Below are 22,589 nucleotides of genomic sequence, written 5' to 3' on the forward strand. Positions count from 1 at the left end.
ACTGTACAATACACTGCAGTTCAAAAGTTTGGATCAATAAAGTTTTTTAAAGAAGTTTCTTATGCTCATCAAGACTGTATCTATTTGATAAAAAAAATACTGAATATTTCACAAAATAATATTGTGAAATATTATTGCAATTTAAAATAAATGTTTTCTATTTTAATATACTTTTAAAATTTTATTATTTCCTGTGAAGCAAAGCAGTATTTTCAGTCACATGATCCTTTAGAAGTCATTCTAATATGATAGAAAAAAACTATATAAAAAAAAAAGTTTATGCCTTTAATCTTGTAAGCTTTATGAAATATTTTTTCAAATGACTGATACAAGTCATAGTCGATTTATTGACAGTTTGTTGCCAGACGAACATAGTGCATTTGCTGATATGTATTCTGACATTCTGTTACTTTGAACAGAGGACATTGTGATGTTTCCGTGACATGATGTCACTCTGACTCATGTCACGGCAGCTATTCGCCACATGCACACATTTGCCTGCGTGTGTGTGTGTGTGTGTGTGCATGTTTATATATATATATATGCTTCATTTCAAACCAATGGTTATGCTAAATGACATGCTGTATTTACCAATTATCAAAACACTAAAAAGAACTAAATCAGAATCAGTTTAGCCTTCTTGATGGATCAGCATTTAGCATTAATGTATTGCATTTTTCTGCTCACATTTTTTTTTTTTTTTATGAATCAGTTCATTATTAATAATTTTATCAAGCACTTACATGATTTCATGGATTCATCCTGAAAGAGTCCTCATACACTGATTTAGTTTTGTTTCCACTCTATAGTATTGATTTTACTGTAATATAGGCTTGATTTTGTATTATGGTTGTGGACCAATATCAAATTAGTCAACTTTAAGTTCAAATGAATAGTTTCCTCTAAAATGAGTCATTTAGACCTATCACGGCACTCATATATAAGGTCCTTCAGTATTATCACCAGCTTCGAGTTGCTCAATAACTAATTAATGGCGAATTCGCCAGGCAAACACTAACGTTTCAGTATTGTGCAATCGGGGATATAGCTTGAGGATTCGCTTCCCTTATGGATTTCACCTCGATTCATTCAAGTGTAACTTGAACATGTGCTTTCACAGCGGGGTTAAGTTTGTGCTTGATTTTCTCACACATTCAGGGATTAACTTGCCCAAAAAATTAAAACAGTATTACGACAAAGAGCAAAGCTGATTATGTTTCTCATCATTATTTCAGTTGTAACGTGCATTAAGCCGTGAGAGATCGCTCTGGCGAACCGTAAGTAAGGGACCATGGGGAAACTGCAAGTTTTCGCGTATTGATGCCTGATTCGGAAATTAGCATTGCTTCACGCATTGTTATATTATTGATATGGACTCCATTAGTTATGTGACTGACTAAGAACGAGTCAGATCTTCAATCCCCACATGAAGAAGGATAAGAGATCAAGCATCCACGTCCCAGCTGGCTATATGTTTCATTCTCCATTCATCTCTGAAGGTCTTCAGGAAGCTAAACTAAGTTCCTTTTTAATGCTCTTAGATTATTGGCAACATGCTTGCTAAGGCTATCTGTATTGCTTAGGCTTTAGTTGTTTTCAGTGAAGTGATTGTGCTAAGCTTGTGATCATACTGACAATATGCCTTACTTCTGATTGTTGGGAGCATGCTTGTTCCTAAGCGGTCTGGTTGTTATTGGGAGCATGCTTGTTCCTAAGCTGTTTGGTCATTATTGGGAGCACGCTTGTTCCTAAGCGGTCTGGTTGTTATTGGGAGCACGCTCATTCCTAAGCGGTCCCTTTTGTTATTGGGAGCACGCTTGTTCCTAAGCTGTTTGGTCATTATTGGGAGCACGCTTGCTCTAAGGCTATCTGGTTGTAAGCGAGAACATGTTGCTTAAGCTTTTCAGGATTGGCAGCATACTCGTTAGGTCATCTGGTTAAGGGCAACATGCTTGTGGCTATGGCGTTTGTGGGTTTTGGCAACATTTTTGTCATTTAATGGTTACATGCTTGTTGCTTAAGGCTTGAGATTTTCGCTGTCATTTTGTGTTGGGGGTATGGCATATGGTTTTGGTGGGTTATCGCTGCTCTCCCTGCTCTTATCCATGCTAGGCTGCATGGATGCGAAGGGAGTTCTTGCCCAGAACAGAACCATACCGCCAATCCAAACTGTATGCTAATTGTCAGTCATCTTTGACGATAGTGGTCCTGACAGAAATGTAGCATTACATCACTTGCTCACCAATGGATCTTCTGCAGCTAATGGGTGCCGTCAGAATGAGAGTCCAAACAGCTGATAAAAATATCACAATAATCCTCAAGTAATTCACACAACTCCAGTCCATCAATTAACGTCTTGTAAAGTGAAAAGCTGCGAGAAACAAATCCATTAAGGCATTTTAGCGTGAAACCGAATCACTGTATGGCTGTTTTGAATGAAAAAATATTTTAGATTTAACAAATATCCAGACAAAAAATATACCACAGCACTAACCAAAAAATTAAAACAGATTCATTAACATAAAAGGGATGTTGAGCTTTTGATGTTGAAGGTGAAATTTGCATGTGTGGAACACTAGGGCATGTGTTTGAGAGATGTTTTTGTTTCAGTAAACTAGCTAATGATGGTTTGTGTGTATATGTATGTGTGTGTGTGAGAGTATGTACAGTTAGTCTTTAGAGCATAAATAAGCCGAGATGAGTCAGAGATATTTATGGCTTTCCCCACAGGCCTCTGTTTTCCTCTCTCTCTTTCTCTCTATTCTCACACTCTGCTGATGGATGAATAAAGTAGAGGGGTAATGGATCGGGAATGCTGTATCACATTGTCCTCAACCGCATATCGCTTAATGAAGCTCTTCTGCTCCTGTTTGTTTATTTGATATGCAAATTTGCTTCAGTGTTGTTTATTTGCACAATATGATAAGTTAAAGGCTGTTTTGTTAGCAAAACTCATCATTTTAAGTAGCCATATTTAAAATATGAAATTGAATCGGTGTTTCCTTGCTCGTTCACTGAATCTCACAGAAATATGCCTTGGCCATATTTTGCCTTAAAGTCAGAAGAAGAAAAAAACATATTTCGCATAATGGAAATAAAGTACATTTTTAGCACCATTGCAACATTTTCATGTCACCATATTTCCCTCCAAATGTTCATTAATATGATGCATCTAAACATTTTTATACAAAAAGTTGCATCATAAACCTTGTATAAAGTAAAAATGTATATATTTACACCTATATACACTTATCTTTTATATATCTTCTATATATCATTATATACTCACTGGCCACTTTATTAGGTACACCTTGCTAGTACCGGGTTAGACCCCTTTTTTCCTTCAGAACTGCCTTAATTCTTCGTGGCATAGATTCAACAAGGTGTTGGAAACATTCCTCAGAGATTTTGGACCATCCCAAAGGTGCTGTATTGGATTGAGATCTGGTGACTGTGGAGGCCATTTGAGTAAAGTGAACTCATTGTCTTGTTCAAGAAACCAGTCTGAGATGATTTGAGCTTTGTGACATGGTGCATTATCCTGCTGGAAGTAGCCATCAGAAGATGGGTACACTGTAGTCATAAAGGGATGGACATGGTCAGCAACAATACTCAGGTAGGCTGTGGCGTTTAAATGATGCTCAATTGGTACTAAGGGGCCCAAAGTGTGCCAAGAAAATATCCCCCACACCATTACACCACCACCACCAGCCTGAACCGTTGAGACAAGGCAGGATGGATCCATGCTTTCATGTTCTTTACGTAAAATTCTGACCCTACCATCTGAATGTCGCAGCAGAAATTGAGGCTCATCAGACCAGGCAACATTTTTCCAATCTTCTATTGCCCAATTTTGGTGAGCCTGTGCGAATTGTAGCCTCCGTTTCCTGTTCTTAGCTGACAGGAGCGGCACCCGGTGTGGTCTTCTGCTGCTGTAGCCCATCTGCTCAGGTGTTGTGCGTTCAGAGATGGTATTCTGCATACCTTGGTTGTAACGAGTGGTTATTTGAGTTACTGTTGCCTTTCTATCATCTCTAACCAGTCTGCCCATTCTCCTCTGACATCTGACATCATCAAGGCATTTTCGTCCACACAACTGCCGCTCACTGGATATTTTCTCTTATTCGGATCATTCTCTGTAAACCCTAGAGATGGTTGTGCGTGAAAATCCCAGTAGATCAGCAGTTTTTGAAATACTCAGACCAGCCCGTCTGGCACCAACAACCATTCCATGTTCAAAGTCACTTAAATCCCCTTTCTTCCCCATTCTGATGCTCGGTTTTGAACTTCAAGTCATCTTCACCACATCTAGATGCCTAAATGCATTGAGTTGCTGCCATGTGATTGGCTGATTAGCAATTTGTGTTACCAAGCAATTGAACAGGTGTACCTAATAAAGTGGCCGGTGAGTGTATATTAAACATGATCCTATTAAATTTTTATATCCCACTATTATCAAAGGTGATTTTTATTTTATTTTATTTTTTATTCCAACCATAATTTATTTAATTTACTATTTAAATCTGTATCCTTATTCGATTTTTTTGGTGGATAGCTAAATGCTATACTGTACTACAAAGGTTTGAATTTTGGCAAGTGGATTTGTTTGTTTCTGTAATGTGTTTTTCTGTGTCATCTGTTTTTGATTGCCTCTTTGATATCCTGTAAATATCTCATATTCAGTGCTGCGACTTCTTCTCCGCTGCTGTCACTCGTATAACTCTCTCTCTGTCTGGCTGTAGTAGTAGGATCAGTGAGCCCGGGTTACTCTTTTCCCGCAGAAAGGCTCTTTCTCTGATGCACAGGGCTAAGTGCTCCATTCAGTCATCTGTAAAATGTTGGCCAAACGAGGCCCACAGCGTATAAAAGCTTCCCAAATGTCGCTACACTTAAACGCACACGCACGCACGCCAACTAACCTCTTTCATTGTGCAACCTTTGCACAGCTGTCACACACACATAAAGGAGAAAGCTTGAGTCTGTCTGTGTGTTTGTATAAAGAGATGCTATTTGACAAGTTAAATGGCTGTGTCTAACACCATCAATGCACCGAAAACAACCCACTAGCCACTGCATGACTGAGCCGCATGCTTTAATGCTTCAAAAATACTTTGCTTTAGGTTTTAGTAAAGTACTGTAGCACTATTGTTGAGGTGTTGCGGAGTAACTAAAAGGCAAATCACATGGAACAGTATTTTCCTTCATAACACATATTCAATGACAATTTCAGCTGCCATTGATCTGTTTATGCTTGTACAGTTTCTAAGACAAAGACTTAAAAGGCTGATGATAAATAGGATTATTTATATTATGTTTCTGGATGTGCTGTGGAGATTCTAGCTTATGAAGTGTTTTGCATCCAAAAAAGTGGAAGAAAAAGATAATTTTCCATCTTTTTTTATTTTATTATAGAGTAGTGGAATAAAGATAATTTTGACTTGGTGTCTAACAATTCAGATTTTTTATCTCAGTTTATATCTCACTTTTTTTATATTGTAAGTTCACAAATCGCAATTCTGTTCTAATGTTTCTTATGTTTCCGCCATGGAACCCCCCCCCCCCCCCCCCCCAAAAAAACAGAATAATTTAGATTATTAATTTAATAAAGAAATATCTAATTAATTAACATTTAAATAACTTGTTTTCATGCTAAAATTATAATTTTTTTGTCATCTCTGACTTGTTCACATAGATTGGAAAGACCTACGCTGACAAAATTGGCTGCACAAAGTCATTCAGCTGTCTTGTGATTTATTATTGTGTGATCAAACAAATCCAAAAAAGTACATGTGTGTATGTGTTTGACGGAGGATTGCATAGTTTTGGCAGTGAGCTGTAATGTGTCTTTGAATTTATTGTACACTCTCTGCAGCTGTTCATCTTATTGATTGGTTTCTCTCTCTCCCTCTTCTGTCTCCCACAGGAAACAGTTGAATATGCCTTCCTTATCATTTTCACTATCGAAACCTTCCTGAAGATCATAGCGTACGGCTTGGTGATGCATCAGAACGCGTATGTCCGAAACGGATGGAACATGCTGGATTTCGTCATTGTCGTCATAGGGTATGTTTTATCTGCTTATATTCCAAAGCATAGCTACGGTTCAGTTAACTCAAAGTTTTTGCACATCACCTTGATTACAAACAGCACATCTTTTTAATTTTTTCTCCTTGATTTCTTGACCCCAACCCCCGCCTACAATTTAATTAAAATTGTACGTTTTACAGTTATATTGGTAAATCATCAGTGAAGTAATAATAGCAAATAAAATATTGATAAATTTCAATAATAGTGCATAAATGAAATAAATTATACATTTATTTATATTCAATATGCATATATATTTATATATGTACGCAAGGGTTAAAAAAATCTACAGTTTACTATGGTTCTCACCAAGGCTGCATTTATTTAAATATTATTACACTTTCAAATAATTCAAATATATATTAAAATGTATATATTTTAAAATGTAATTTATTCATGTGATGCAAAGCTAAATTTTCAGCACATTACTTCACATGATGCTTCAGAAATCATTCTAATATGCTGATTTGCTGCTCAAGAAACATTTCTTATTATTATCAATGTTGAAAACAGTTCTCTTTTACTGCTTTTTTTATTTTTTTTATTAATTTAATGCATCCTTGCATACTAAAAGTAAATAAATAAAATAAAATCTTATTGACCCCAAACTTTTGAATCTATATACAGCGGTTAAAAATAATAGAAACACATAATTTTTTTCTGTTTAATATTAATAGCTTTTATGGATTTGTATTGATTTGTTTTATGAAAGACATTTTGCTGTCCCCAAACGTCTCAACAGCTATATATATATAGATAGATAGATAGATAGATAGATAGATAGATAGATAGATAGATAGATAGATAGAGATAGATATATATATATATATATATATATATAGAGATAGATATATATATATATATATATATATATATATATATATATATATATATATATATATATATATATATATATATATATATATATATATATATATATATATATATATATATATATATATATATATATATAGAGAGAGAGATATATATATATATATATATATATATATATAGAGAGAGATATATATAGATAGATAGATAGATAGATAGATAGATAGATAGATAGATAGATAGATAGATAGATAGAAAGAAAGAAGAAAGGCATTTAGAAGGATAAGGTAGTTTCTGTTTCCTTCTTTATTTCAGCATCTTCTGGAATGTCACTTTCAATTTTCCTCCTTTCAAGCTCTTCACCTTCTCCTCAACTCCCAACGCACACACATGCACGTGCTCCTCATGCGGCTATATGACCCAGAAAAGACCTGAGCTGCTGTCTTGCTCTATACTGTCTCATTATACCAGCCTCTGTGGAGCATTTCCTGATTTTAGATTAAGAGTTCATCATGGACTGTCTTACTCTTTATTCTCAGATGAAATATATTCAAAAACCATGTTTGCAGACCTACGCTTCCTGTGTCCTTTTGCCGGCATTAGTTGCTTTATATCAATTGGCTATTTTATTTTTTGAAGACTTAGTAGATGAGGTAGAATCCTCTGGCTGTTTTTTGTAAAAATGTGTTAATTACATGTCACTTTCTACTGTATCAGCCTAAAAAAGAAGCAGAGGCCCAGAGATAAAATTTTGAAGAAAAAAAGCTGCTCTTCTTTTGTCCGTGCCTCAGGCCTGTTTCATAGCGCATGCATAAGCAGTGTGTAAGCAAAAGCAGCGTAACTGCACCATCAGGATCACATGCTTTCACACTGCCAGCGCCTGTGCTGCGTAACACTACTGTGTCTCTATACAGAAAATAAAGGGTTCTCTGGGTGATTTCATTGAGCATTTGCTTTAATAATTTTTGATACTTCTTACACTTTGAAAATATGTATTTCTTCAAAGTTCCAGTGGCCAAAAAATACCTTTTTCTGTCTCTATCAGTTTTTTCCCCCCAAATTATATTTGGCAAATTTAAAATTTTACATACAGTATATTGTCAAATAGTTTGCAGCAGGTGTACTCAAATTATGGAGCAAAGTATTATTATCAGATAAAACATTGATATGTTTAAAAAAAATGGAGCAACACTACACTGAAAATGGGTGATGATGAAGCCATTTTCACTCAGAAACTGCTAGTAAATTTCACAATTAATTATAAAGAAATGGTAAGTAACACAATAAATTAAACATGAAATTTAGAAGTATAACACAGCTCTAAGTGAATGAAAGCACCCTGCAACGTTTTAAATCTGATGCACCGTGCATAAAGTTATTGTCTCTCAAAAGAGAGTCGACTCTGAATCATTGAAACGAGTTTTTAAAACGAATCCCAAGCCGTTTCATGTTGACCTCAGCATGAAACATTAGCATATATTGCCCTGCATATTGAAAATATGAACCTTTCTTTACCCATAATAGGGGCACTTTAAAAAAGAGCCAAAATCAAGGTTATGAAGAGGCACTTGTTGAAAGCAGAATTATGAAGCATTTAATTTTATAAATACACTGACATTAATTCTTCACTTTAAATTTTGGTATTTGAGCTGTAAAGTTTATACATTTTACAGTCGTTTTATTATTTATTTATTTTTTGGGATAAATTATTGCTTTTATTCTGCAAGGCCACGTTTATAATCTAACAAAATATTTCTATTTCAAATAAATGCTGTTCTTACACACTTTCTATTTATCAAAGAATCATAAAAAACACAGTTTCCACAAAAATATTAAGCAGAACAACCATTTTCAGCAATGCTAATAATAAGAAATGTTTCTTAAGCAAATCAGCATATTAGAATGATTTCTGAAAGATCATGTGACACTGAAGCCTGGAGTAATGCTGCTGAAAATGTAGCTTTGCATCACAGGAATAAATGACACTTTACAATCTATTCAAATAAAATTGTAATAATATTTCACAATATTACTGTTTTTACTGTATTTTTGTTTTTACAATGTATCTTGATGAGCAAAAAAGAGACTCCTTTCAAGAAACATTAAGAAATTTTACTGATCCCAACATTTGTTTAATTATTGATTCTGTTGATTTGATCTTAGCTTGTATTGAACCCTGAATTTTCCTTTTAATTTAAACCTTACACCACACTGTAGCCATAAACTACTTAAATTTACATTTAGTCATTTGGCAGATCATTAAATCATCTAGATTCAGTCTGTAATTGTACTGAATTGAAACTCACTGTTTGTGAGTCTGTACTGTAAATTCCTTGTGTGCGATTTTATATAAAAATAAAAAAAAAGCTTTAACTGTTCTGTCCACTTTTACATCTGCATTAGGGATGTTCATTTCGGTTACTTCTCCTATCCGACAGCCGATGCTCGTTAACCGATTATTAACCGATAACCGACAAGATTATTTTAAATTAGAATTTATTTCAATTAGAAAGGATAAGTTATGTGACCCGTTAATAATAGGCTACTATAAAATTAGTTTTCCGGGCAAACAACAGAACATGAGGATTCACATGAACATATCATATCACATTACGCACCTGCAGCGCTTCTGTGAGCGGAGAATATATAGGCTATATATAAAACGAATAAATAGGCCTATATGAGAAATATATCTTTACTTAAATAATAAATTAAGAAAACAAAAGAAATTGTGCAACAAGTAGCCTAGTTCATTTTTGTGCTGAGCAAAAGGAAACGGCAGACACCAGCATCCTATTTTACAAAAGCACAAAGATTTGTTTGTGTTGTGAATGTACACAAATAAAAGCAAACCTTTTACAATTCCGATTATCTGACTAAAAGGAGTAGTTGCTTCCACTGTTAGAAGGAAATAATTCAAGTGATTGTGCTGGCGCCACATGCGCGCACGGTTAAGCCTTGCTTAAAATCTGTGCCGTTAAGCGTTACCACCGTACCGTGATGCTATCCAAAACATTTTGTTTAACGTGGATATTGGAACGCCAGTGAAGTAGCTACATAATAATATTTTGGCATTCAAATACATCGAGAATATGGAAATATTTGATTTTGTCGAATGAGAGACCTAACTTTGTTTTAGCCTAAATTAATTAGTTTTGGCTTGTCGTTTATAGGCTATAGCGTTTTATATTTTTAATTCTTCTTCTTTTCTAAATACTATTAAATTGAAAGGATTTGTTGTGGAGTGAGGGGTACTAAAATAGCCTAGCTATGTTTACAGTGTTTATTATAATGTTTATAAACATTTCGGTTAGGCATTAGGCCTTTTTCTGAATTAAATAATAAAATGCGCCTTATACGCAACTTATGTTTTTTTTCTCTAAAAACGCATTTTTTTTATATAAGCATTTGCAGCAAACCTTTTAAAGTATTTTGATAAATTAGTCCTACTGAATTTTTTTTTAAAGCGCTTAACTGATTGTAATAATCGGTCAAAATTCTATACGGTCGGTTAACAGTTAACTGGTTAAAATGGACATCCCACTGTCCTGTTGGCTTCTTTGTAGATCACCTCAAACTGTATACACTCTCCTCTTCCTCCTCTGTATTTCCTCATCTCACTCATACACGCACAGTCCACTGGGTAGCTAGGTCACATTTCGATCAGTTCACCTCATGCAGAAGAGCTGTCTCCCTCTCTCTCTTCACCTACCCGTCTCTTTGTTCACGGGGCTGTCGCTCTTGATCTTTAGCTCCCGCGCAGCAGCCCCTCTGTAGCTGAAGATTAACCAAGAATGCTCACAGATGGGTGATTCATAGATGATACTCAGATAGATGTATTCAAAGTACAATTTGTTACAAACACATTTTTATTAGTGTTTTATCTGCTGTTGTTGAGGCCCTGTAAAACATCATTATTCCGATGTGCACCATGGTCAGTTCAGGTCATCGCATGCTGCTTTTTTATCATGTGTACAGCAGATGATGCCGCCTGATGTTGTTCAGATTGAATGTCTTGCTGTTTATGTTTTGGCAAATTCAGAAAAGGTCATGCAGACATGTGATGCTGAAAGTGGTTTATCTATGTTATAATCCAAAGACGATTTGATATTTTGGCCATTATTTTGCTACTTTACATTACAAGCAATTTCTGAAAGCATTATTTTCAAAGCAGGTAACACTTTTTTTATATTAGTTATTGTGACTCATAAAATAGAAGTTATTTATTTTATTTTATCCTGATTTGAATACAGTGAAGAATAAAGATTATATATTGTACATACTATGTAAGATTTTATATACTAACCCCCGGTTTCAAAGACAAGGCTTAAAACTAGTCTCAGACTAAAATGTAAGTCTAAGCTGTTTCAGCTGAAAGACACTTGCACTGACTGAGCTTAAAATATACCAGTGTCTTTGTTTGTCTCAAGATGCACACCAGTAATGTTTTTTTCTAAGGCATATTTATAAAAATTACTTAAATGTCCTAATTGAACTATGGCCTAATCCTGGCTTAATCTAAGCCCTGTCTGTGAAACCAGCCCTAATATGTTATTGCCCACACACACAACAAGTATTGCTGTTAATTAAAAGTATTAAAGTTGCAATAATACATGAACTTAACCATGAACGTAACTTAAACTTAAAAAAAAGAAACACATACAAAAATGTTAAATGTTGCCTTATAACTGGAGGAAAAATCAAACAAACAAAAGTAGCCGAAGTACCAAATCTGTTCAAATTGAAATTGAAATAAAATAAAGCTAAACTAATAAAAATGACAAAAGCACATCAAAATTATTGAAACGCACTATGAATTGAAAACTGAAAATATAAAAATAAAACTAATTTAAAATATAAATAAATACTGTAATACTAAAGTGCATCTGGAAAATATTCACAGCGCTTCACTTTTTCCACATTTTGTTATGTTACAAGCTTATTATTTTCCTCAAAATTCTTCAAATACCCCATAATGACACAAAGAAATTAGTTTGAAATCTTTGCAAATTTATAAAAAAAAAAAAACTGAAAAAGAAATCACATGCACATAAGTATTCACAGCCTTTGCTCAATACTTTGTTGAAGCACATTTGGCACAAATTACTGCCTCAAGTCTTTTTGGGTATGATGCGACAAGCTTTGATCCTCATCATCTGGCAATTATCTGTCATTCTTCGCCTCACCTCTTCACCTCTCAAGCTCTGTCAGGTTGGATGGGGGCAGATGCACATTTTCAGGTTTCTCCAGAAATATTTGATTGGGTTCAAGCCCAGCCTCTGGCTGGGCCACTCAAGGACATTCACGGAGTTGTCTATAAGCCACTCTTGCTGTGTGCTTAGGGTCCTTGTCCTGTTGGATGGTGAACCTTCTGCCCAGTCTGAAGTTCTGAATGCTCTGGACTAGGTTTTCATTAAGGCTATCTCTATATTTTGGTGCATTGAGCTTTTTTTCTACTTTGTGTCCCTCTGTCCCTGCTGCTGAAAAACAGCCCCACCGCATGAGGCTGCTACCAGCACACTTTACTTTTGGGATGGTACTCTGCAGATGATAAGCAGTGCCTGGTTTCCTTCAAACATGATGCTTAGAATTGAGGTTCATCAGACCAGAGAATGTTGTTTCTCAGAGTCTGAGGGATCTTTAGGCGCTTTTTTATTCTTTGCAAATTTCAAGTGTGTTTTCATGTGTCTTCACCGAGGAGAGGATTGAGTTTGGCCACACCAACATAAAGCCCAGATCAATGGAGTGTTGCAGTGATGTTTGGCCTTCTGTAGGTTTCCCCTATCTCCACATAAGATTATGGAGCTCAGTTAGAGTGACCATCAGGTTCTTGGTCACCACACTAACCAAAGCCCCTCTCCGTCGATTGCTCAGTTTGGCCAGGAGGCCAGCTCTAGGAAGAATCCTAGAAGGTTCCATTAAGGGTAACAGAGACTACATTCTTCTGTGAACCTTCAATGCAGCAGAATGTTTTTCTATACCCTTCCCCAGTTCTGTGCCTCGATACAATCCTGTCCTGGATTGTATACGAGCCACTATATATATGCGACAGGCGTAACCATAGCAAAAGTTGTGCGTTTTCAAATGCACTAGTGTAAACGTAGCCTGAAATCTTTGAATTTGATCTATATTTGAATGAGTCTAAAAAGCGTTTGGTTTGCTTGAGGTTTGTAAGATAGAAACGATCAGTAAATACATTTAATTTTATATATATATATATATATATATATATATTATTGATGTTTTGTGTTATGAGCGAGTTATTTGTCTGGTTCATTATTATTTTTTCTCTCCAGATTGTTTAGTGTTGTTTTGGAAATTCTGACCAAAGATGGGGAGAAGGAATCTGTTGGAAGCCAGCCGCCCGTTCACGGCCATGGAGGGAAACCGGGAGGTTTTGATGTCAAAGCCCTCAGAGCCTTTCGAGTGCTGCGACCGCTTCGCCTGGTCTCAGGAGTGCCCAGTGAGTTAAAAAAAAAACCTTCGTCATTAGCTGGTACTAATAATGGTAGTCCCTATTTGTTACAGTCTTCAATTATAATGAGTACACTGAAAATGTGACTTTTCTAGAAGTCAAAAATATCATTTATCTTCACTGAACCTACCAATATACAATAATCTACACAAACATAATTTTATGGGTTAAATCAGGTGGAAATGACTCTTTAAGGTAACAGTTGTAGGTTGCCACTTTTTACAGTAAATATACTGTAATTTCGCTAATATTGTAACATTGTTATTTTAGTATCATTGATAACTATTTTTAAATTTTTATTTTTTTTTTTACTTTAGTTTTATTAATTTGTTGCTTGCTTTAATCATTTATTTATTAAGTTTTTAATAATTCATATTTTTATTATTACTTTTAGTTAAACTTAACAAAAAGAGAAACTGGTCTTTGTCAGATTCCTTGTGCATACAAATATCCCACTGGATTATTAGTTATTTTAGTTAACATTTATTTTATTTCAAGTAACTAAAATGTTTTTAATGGGTTTAGTTAATGAAAATAACTAAGGGATATAGATTTAATAATATAGGTTTAGCAAGGTAAAAACCATTTTGTAGGGAAAAAAAGTAGTTCAATAAAGGTCAGGAGAAGCTGATTACATATTCAGGGCTTCTAATTAAGACTGATTAGTCGACTAGTCGTTCAGACAGCCCACGGCTATTCGTTTTCTAGAAATATGCACAGTAGTTTTGCACAACACTATTCATGAGGCACTTTGACAGCATCCCCTTCTGAGTCCCCAGAGCGCCGGACCCCCGCTGTGGGGTGGATGTTGGGTGAGAGATGATGGCGCATGATGTGGCCATATGGCAGGAAAAGCGCAGTATTCCTTACTGCATCCCCGCAGGAGCGTTCTCTGAGAACAAGCTGTCAAACTCAATGCCCTAAAGACACTAGTGTGTATGCACTCTGAGTTAGATGTGAAAGTTTGGACTTAAATGCACCCAAGCAAACAGCAAACACTCGGTCGATGTGAATAAGTGTCAATTTGTGTGCGTGTACATGCATTTTTATGTAGTTTTGCATATCCCTAGGTTTACAGGTGGTGCTGAACTCCATCATTAAAGCCATGGTTCCTCTCCTCCACATCGCCCTGCTGGTTCTGTTCGTCATTATCATCTACGCCATCATCGGTTTGGAGCTTTTCATTGGAAAAATGCACGCTACCTGTTATTTTAAAGGGACAGGTGTGTTTAACCTCTATGGCAACATAAATGCTGATACACTACTGTACAAAAGAAATGTTTCTTATTATGACCAATGCTAAAAACAGTTGTTCTGCTTATTTTTTTGTGTTTAGTAATAATATAAAAATCTTTACTGTCACTTTTGATCAATATAATGCGTCCTCCTTGCTTAATAAAGGTATTAATTTAATCTTAATCAATCTTGCCTATTCTTGAATGCTTAGTGTATAAAAAAATTTTTTTATGGCGTTTAATCTAAAGACAGAATATGGCTGTGACACTAGATTAGCATACATGTTTGTAAAAGGGTTACATGTCTGTGAATCTCTAAAAATAACACATGTATCAAAAATAGTACATGTGGCTTGTGCAACGAAATGAGCAATGCTAGCATTAGTGTTTGCAAACAATCTCAAGTGTGTACATCATATGAACACTTCATTATGTGGTTGAGGTGGTTGATTTCTGCCATAGTTTTGTTATTTTCCGAGCTGATTATCGTAGTGTAGAAATTCCCTCAGGTAGCCCAATTAAATTTCATAATCACAAAAATAACACACTGAATTAAACGTGATATTTTTGAAGTACAATTTCCAATAATCTTTTGTTTACAACTTCAAAAAATATTTTTTTACAGTGTAGATATTATATACATTCATATTTTTTGAACACATTGAGATTCATATGAATTGTTGTAAAGTAAAAAAAGTATTATTTAAAATACATTTATTTCATACCAAGTACAGTACAGGGCGATACGGGCAAATACAATATCAAAATTTTTGTTCATATCAGTCGATAGTTTTCACGATAAATGTCAAATCTTTTATTTATTTCAAGTTTAAAGCCACATTTTTGCTCCAAAGTGAAAGTTGTAGAAACCAGACCATTAATTTTCTTTAACAAAAAAAAAAAATGTCTTAATAGAATAATTTATTTTCTTTTCTTAGTTTCTGCATGTTTTGCATGTGATTTTTATTATTTCAAATCAAGAAACAAGTTTGTGTTACCTGATAATATTAATAATAATATTACTTTTTTGTCTCTTAGTAATGCACATTTGACAATAGTAGTCGCTTGAGTTAAGATGCAGATGTACATTTTTGTTCATTATCAAAATCAGTTATATACGTCAAAATTATAGAAACTTCATTTTTATATGGTGAAATGTAATTATTCTGTTTTTTTTTTTATTATTGGCCTTCCATAGTAATTAAGTCATGATAAACAGTTAAAACCACACATATAGCACACCTCAATACCATGGTAAAAATATAACTATATGGTTTTTAGGTATTTGTATGAAAAACAGTAGTCTAAAAACATTTAGTATAGGCTGAATGCACACATGTTAGGGTTAGCTTAATCACAAAACTACTGTAATTATATTCCATTACTCCTTTAATACATTTAATTCATGTCTACATTAATAATATAATATTTGATACAAATACCCACATTTCTGATACAATACCATGGTGCAGTTGGTGTTACTACAGTAAATCCATGGTAAATAATGCAATTTGTATATTGAAAAGCCTTCTGACGGTCTCGTTGCACACTGCTGTTTGTCAGTGCTTTCATCTGGCAGTCATTTGTGTTCTTTGCTGAGTTCAAGCACTTCACACTGAATCTCACAACGCTGCTTTAGTGTCACATGACCAAGTAAACGCATCTGCTCTAGTGATCCGAGCGGATAAACGGTCCGTGTGTCGCACGTCAAATGAGTCGCGTTATGTTTCTGCTTTTGCCGCATAAACATTATATCGAGCATTTATCGAACTCTTTATATCGTTTTATCGAGAAATTATATTGCGATAATTATCATAATCGATTTATTGCCCAGCCCTCTAGATCAAATCTATTAACATATTTACTCACATATCACTCGAAACTTACTGATATAAAAAGTTTAATTTAAGTTTATTTGGAGTACTATTTGTGCACAATGCACATTTCCTAATATTAAGCCTAAAATGTGTTTTAATGTCACTATTGATGAGGATTGTATGACCTATGTCTTTTAAATGCAAGATATTTAAAGTGTGCCTAATAGTTCTTCTTTAGCACAATCAAATATACTTCAGTATTCAGTATTTAGTTGGACTTCAGCACTACTTCCACACAGCTAAAGTGCATGAAGTACAAAATTTGTTGTTTCAATTTTGCACTTTAAGTATACCAGTTTAGTATGCTAAAAGTACCAATGCAGGGTATTTTTATTAAGTACATAAATATGTATTTGTAGTATACTTAGCATTAAATACATGTATTTCAAATACATTTTAGTATATTTTTAACTAGGGTTTATAGCTATTATGTGTGTTTAGGTTTGACATTCTCTCCTCTTTCTGCAGATATAATAGAGGATGAACCTGCGCCGTGTGCCGTTAACGGTCATGGCCGCACATGCCCCATTAACGGCACTGTGTGTAAGGAGGGCTGGCACGGCCCCAACGGAGGCATCACGAACTTCGACAACTTCTTGTTTGCCATGCTTACCGTGTTCCAGTGCATCACCATGGAGGGCTGGACGGATGTGCTCTACTGGGTTAGTATTAGCTTGCTACTTGCTCTCGCATCCTAACTAGCACGTCGTCTTGTTGGTGTACTGTATAATGAACGTTAGTCAATAATTATATTTGTGTAGAGAGGATGAAGGGCTCGTACAGTCATTACTGCTTTGAGGAGAGTGTGAGAAGCTCAAACTAGCAGCCCACACACTGAAGCAGGAACTCAAGGGTCTGTGACTGACCAGTGTGCTCTGTTGAGATCCACCCACCTCTCACATCATCCGCTGGAATATTGTTTCTCCATTTCATCACAGCACACTGTTCATTTACAGCACCATAAACTTTAGATTTTCAGCATAGATTTCCTGCGAATCACCCCCAAAATGTTAGTAACTGCTTATTTCACATGCACTAATTTAACATGTAAATATGCATAATGCAGCAAGGTAGTGCAACTTGCCTCCTGAAAAAAGTTTTTTATTGATTTAATTTAGATAGATAGTTTATTAATTAAAAATTTCCTTCTTAATTTATTATTTATTTAAAGAAAATGCCTGACAAAGGTTTTTATATTCATGCATTTATTTATTTATTTAAAGAGCATGCCTGTTAAAGGTTTACATATGTATTTATTTAAAGAAAATGCCTGAGAAAGGTCTTTGAAACCTAACTTGTTCAATACTATTCTTTTTACAAGCTTATGGCCAGTGTGTGGGACTTCTCCTTTATCTTATCTTTATATCGACTTCATCCTACACTCAATTTTTTTATTAGAAGTTATGCTTGTGAAAGCCTTCTGGTATTTATTCAAAACATTGAAATGTGTTATAACTGAAATCCTGTTTGATTTTGAGCTGAACGTCTTCTTGAGACCTATTTTTTAACCTTCCCCTTACAGTTTCTGTTTCATACTTAATCTTTCATCCGTCTCTCTCTTTCTCTCCACCTTGTTTCCTCTTCCTCATTCCTCTCCTCTCTCAGATGAATGATGCTATGGGGTTGGAGCTGCCCTGGGTGTACTTTGTGAGCTTGGTCATCTTCGGCTCTTTCTTCGTCTTGAACCTGGTTCTGGGTGTGTTGAGCGGGTGAGCAGCTCCTCTTTTCTCTTCACTACGGCCCCTGATCTCCAGTTTCTTTTTCTCTCTCTCCTGAGACTAAACTCCTTCCCTGGAGTTTCTCACAGCTAAATGTAGCCTCTCTCTGTGGGTTAACCGTCCTGTTTGGGCCCCTGTAGGTGAATGATGCCATCGGCTGGGAGACGCCATGGATCTACTTTGTTAGTCTGATCATTCTGGGCTCGTTTTTTGTGTTGAATCTTGTGCTGGGTGTACTCAGTGGGTAAGAGATTGTGTGCGGTGAAGACTGCTGTGCTTTTCTTCTGTCTGCTGGTCATTTCTTTCAGCATTTTATCTGAAGATTTTCCTGCATGGGGTTCAGCATGAAGTTTGATGTTAGACCTGGTTATGGGTCAATACTACAGTCATGGACAATTGCAAACTTATCTGGTTACTAGGGTAAACTAGGGTGAATTTGGTTAAATGGGGCAACTTTTTGTCATGTAATGGAGTAATGCTAATAATTATAAATAATAATAATAAACCAAGTGTTAAATTAATTATTAGGTAGCAGTTTATTATTAGTAATATTAATAATATGCATGATTGATTATTGAAATAAATAATTTAATATAACTATAAATTATTATTTTTTTAATTATTATTCTGTATAATTTTAGGTGCCCACACAAAATATTAATTTTCTAAATATTTATATTAATAATATATGTATTAATAATATAAAAATGTGCTTTATATTCAGTTAATTTTAAAGTATATTTAAATGTTTATACTTAAATTACTAATAATCATTGATCAGTACTATACTGGGCAACTTTTGTCACAGTGTCTGAATAATAATAATAATAATAATAATAATCATCATCTGAGTATTAAATTCATTATATAGTACATATTTTAATAAAAAATGATGCATGCATTAAGGATAATATTAACCATTTAATATGCATATACTATTTTTAATTTAAATGCATATTATTATTTTAGTTCATTTATTTTTATTCTGCAAAAATTTTTGATTACTTTCATATGGGTAATAGATGTTCACTTGTTTTAGCGATGCTCGTTTACCTTCAACAAAACAATTTATACCAGTATCATATCAGAATCAGAATCAGAATGAGCTTTATTGGCCAAGTATGTTTACACATACAAGGAATTTGTTGTAGTGACAGAAGCTCCACAGTGCAACAGAAGGACAGTAACAGGACAGGACACAGGTAATGAAACAAAATAACAGGAAATAGCCAATGACCAATGTGCAAAGCAGCAAAAAAAAAAAAAAATACACAATATATAATATAGGCGACTATGTATGTATCAGGATGGTTATCTAATATTTAAAACAAGGGATGTACCGTAATGACCCACAGGTCCACAGAACAACATCCCAGCGAGCACTTTTAGTCCAGTGAAACAATAACGTTGTAATAAGGATGAATATTCCTTTGTTTACATTTCATTTCTTCGGGAGAGTTATTGTTCGCGTCTGTTAGGGGTGTGCATTGGCACTGCCCTCACGATTCGATTCGATTACGATTCACCAGGTAACGATTCAATTCGATTCTATGATGCATTGCGATCCATCAAAATTCTACTGCACACAAGGCAAATTTTTCATCAGTCATGAGGCAATACAAGCAGATATTAAACAACAGATTTTATTGGCTGCTATGTGTCTCCTGTATCTTTGACATAAGTTATTAAATTAAATAAAATGTGATTTAAATAAAATGTAATTAAATAAAATGGTACAGGGTATTGGATATGGCATTTTCAAACCTGAAAAAGAAAACAATCAAAATCAGTGCTTTCAGTGCTTTGAATGAGAAATGTTTCTCTTCTCTCTGCTTAAGAACCATTTGAAATTAAATAAATAGAGCAATAAAATAACAGCCAATTTTTTTCAGCAGTGAACATAAATATTTTTTTTTTACACACAGTAAAATAGCAGCTCTAATAGCAGCTTCCTGAAGTCCTGTACAAATATTAAAATAATAAGTAGCACTATTTTAACAACAACCACCCAGGAATAAAAATATTCAGTGCAACAGCAGTAACCACTTATTACTGTGAAACTTTTTTCAAGTAGTAAAGTAAAGTTTAAACTATTCTCAACAAAACAGCAGCTTAGCAGCTTTAAGACAATGGCAATTATATGCCTGCCCTGATCCTACATCACATCAACTGCATACAACAAAATATCAAGATGTTAAATACAGTAATGTAAACAAAAACAAAGTGTGTAGGCTTAGCCTACTACCAAATTTGTGCAAACAAACAACTTCTTCCATCTGCGTTCAACATCATCATCAACAATCCGTTTCAGAGTGAGGAAATGTATAGTTTAACCTAAGCCTACATCATAACTTCTCGCTGTTTAGCATTTGGGAATTTCAAGGTTCTTGTGCAAAAACACAAGCTGATCGACATGGTCCGGTTTGAGAGCGCTTCTTTTTGCAGTGATAACATCTCCTGCAGTGGAGAAGACTCTCTCTGCTGACACACTTGTCCCGGGGATGCACAAGTATCTCTTTGCTAACCTAGAGAGGAGAGGAAATGTGCCCAGATGTCCGCTTTCCAAGCTTTGGGCGCGTTTTTAATAACCCGTCTATCGCGGTCATCTCCCTCCGCCTCAGCCATCTTGCTCGTTGTTGTTGTTATTCCCCCGGGACCGGAAGTATTTGAAATTTCACAACTTTATTTTCCGCCAGAAAATAAACAGTGACATAATCGATTATGGCACTTTGCCGCATCGATGCTGAATCGTTCATGCCCCGCATCGCGATGCATCGCCGAATCGATTATTGTTGACACCCCTAGCGTCTGTTATGGAATAAATTACGCTCAAAAACAGCGTCTTGGTGGTAAAAAAACAACACTGTGCTGTAGCATACAGTTTTACAAACAGAATGAGACCGTCCACGAAAAAAAAGTCTCAGAAAAGCGGAATATAGTTTATTTGAATTTGGCGCTCTCTCCTGAAAGTGTGATGCACGCTGTGACGCAGCTGTCATCTGAGCGGGGCGTAACTTAGCGATCTGCTTTATCCATAAAAAACTGTTTTTTTTTTTTTTTTTTTTTTTCTTCAACAGTTTTTATATGTGTGTGTGGGAAATGTGGCCGTATCTGCATGATTATCATATGTATGGACGCACATCAAGGTGTTTATTACCGACTCTATGACGGCCATCATTGTGATTCAATGATCAGCTATTATTGATTATATGGCCCATCTGTATGATTATCATCTGTATGGAAGCACATCAGCGTGCAATTACTGACTGTATGACCATGTCATGAATATGTATAATGACTAAAATAGTTTGTATAATTCTGCAATTACTAATAATAATACTGCAATTCTGGTGGTTATTTTTCCTCAAACAGGGGCTGGGGGGACTATAAATATTTTCAGAAAAAATATAACAGGAATCTAATTTTTCATGGTATCGTCTTCAAATTTGAAATATAAACTCATGAGACACGTGGCTTTCAACCCATTACTTTTCTGGATTGCTCCAGGACTTATTTCATGTATTTGTATATGAAATAAAAAAATATTCAGTGTGGAAAAACATTTTTCAAGGCACGTCAGTGTCTATAACTTTTTATCTTTTTGAGCATTATCAACTCTGGATGATGGACAGTAAAGCCTAGAGTGTCTTCTTTCCAAAGACACCTAATTTGTTTGTGTAGCACACTTTGTCAGGAACTGTTACCATTTTAATTTAGGTAGGTTATTTTCACCTGTGAGGCCCCAAATGGGCGGGGCGAAGGTTAACAGGTTAATTGTCAAGCCGTTCGAATTTCATATTAAGAAATAATTTTAACCCAAAAAGCAAATGATGCTCCCTTCGGAGTGGTTTTCTTTAAAATACAAATCTTGTGTAATCCCAGGCTATCTGTAATCAGAAGCACATTTAAAACTGGAATATAATTTAATTTCAAAATAGAAAACATTATTATAAACTAACCGTTGTGAATCAGGCTAAAGCAGTGGTTCTCGGCCAGCGGGCCGCATTTGTTAAGGGAGAAAACAAAATGTGGAAAATGCCAGCGAGGAACGCATTCAAACATAGTCGCAGCATCAGCAGTGAAGAGAGTGCTGGACTTTCGGTTTGCTCCGCCACTCACTTGAAGATGTTCAGGCAAAAAGAAACACCCATAGGCTACTACGCAGCAATCATCCTTAATTACAGAAACGTGGCAAACCATCTCTGGAGAGAACCACAGATTATTACATTCGAAAATGCTCTCCATATTTGGTTCAACATAGGCTACATTTGTGAACGCACACTTTCTGCAATGTCGCGTGTCAAGTCACGCTTTCGTGCGCGTCTTTAGCCGGGCTCACACTGTGCGTTTTTTTTTGTTTTTTTTT

At 35.2% G+C, this 22,589-nt stretch overlaps 1 protein-coding gene across 1 annotated transcript in view; it reads left to right on the forward strand.

Annotated features, from left to right (window-relative positions):
- LOC306855380 (voltage-dependent L-type calcium channel subunit alpha-1D-like) overlaps positions 1-22,589 on the forward strand; it is a 113,892-nt gene that overhangs the window by 33,120 nt on the left and 58,183 nt on the right. Inside the window, exons 4-8 of the mRNA XM_079394052.1 lie at positions 5,924-6,063; positions 13,215-13,381; positions 14,464-14,616; positions 16,974-17,167; positions 18,111-18,214. Of these exons, the coding sequence (XP_079250178.1) occupies positions 5,924-6,063; positions 13,215-13,381; positions 14,464-14,616; positions 16,974-17,167; positions 18,111-18,214 (758 nt within the window). The remainder of the gene's footprint in view (positions 1-5,923; positions 6,064-13,214; positions 13,382-14,463; positions 14,617-16,973; positions 17,168-18,110; positions 18,215-22,589) is intronic.

Source organism: Barbus barbus (assembly GCF_936440315.1).
Source record: "Barbus barbus genome assembly, chromosome: 35".
NCBI lineage: Eukaryota > Metazoa > Chordata > Actinopteri > Cypriniformes > Cyprinidae > Barbus > Barbus barbus.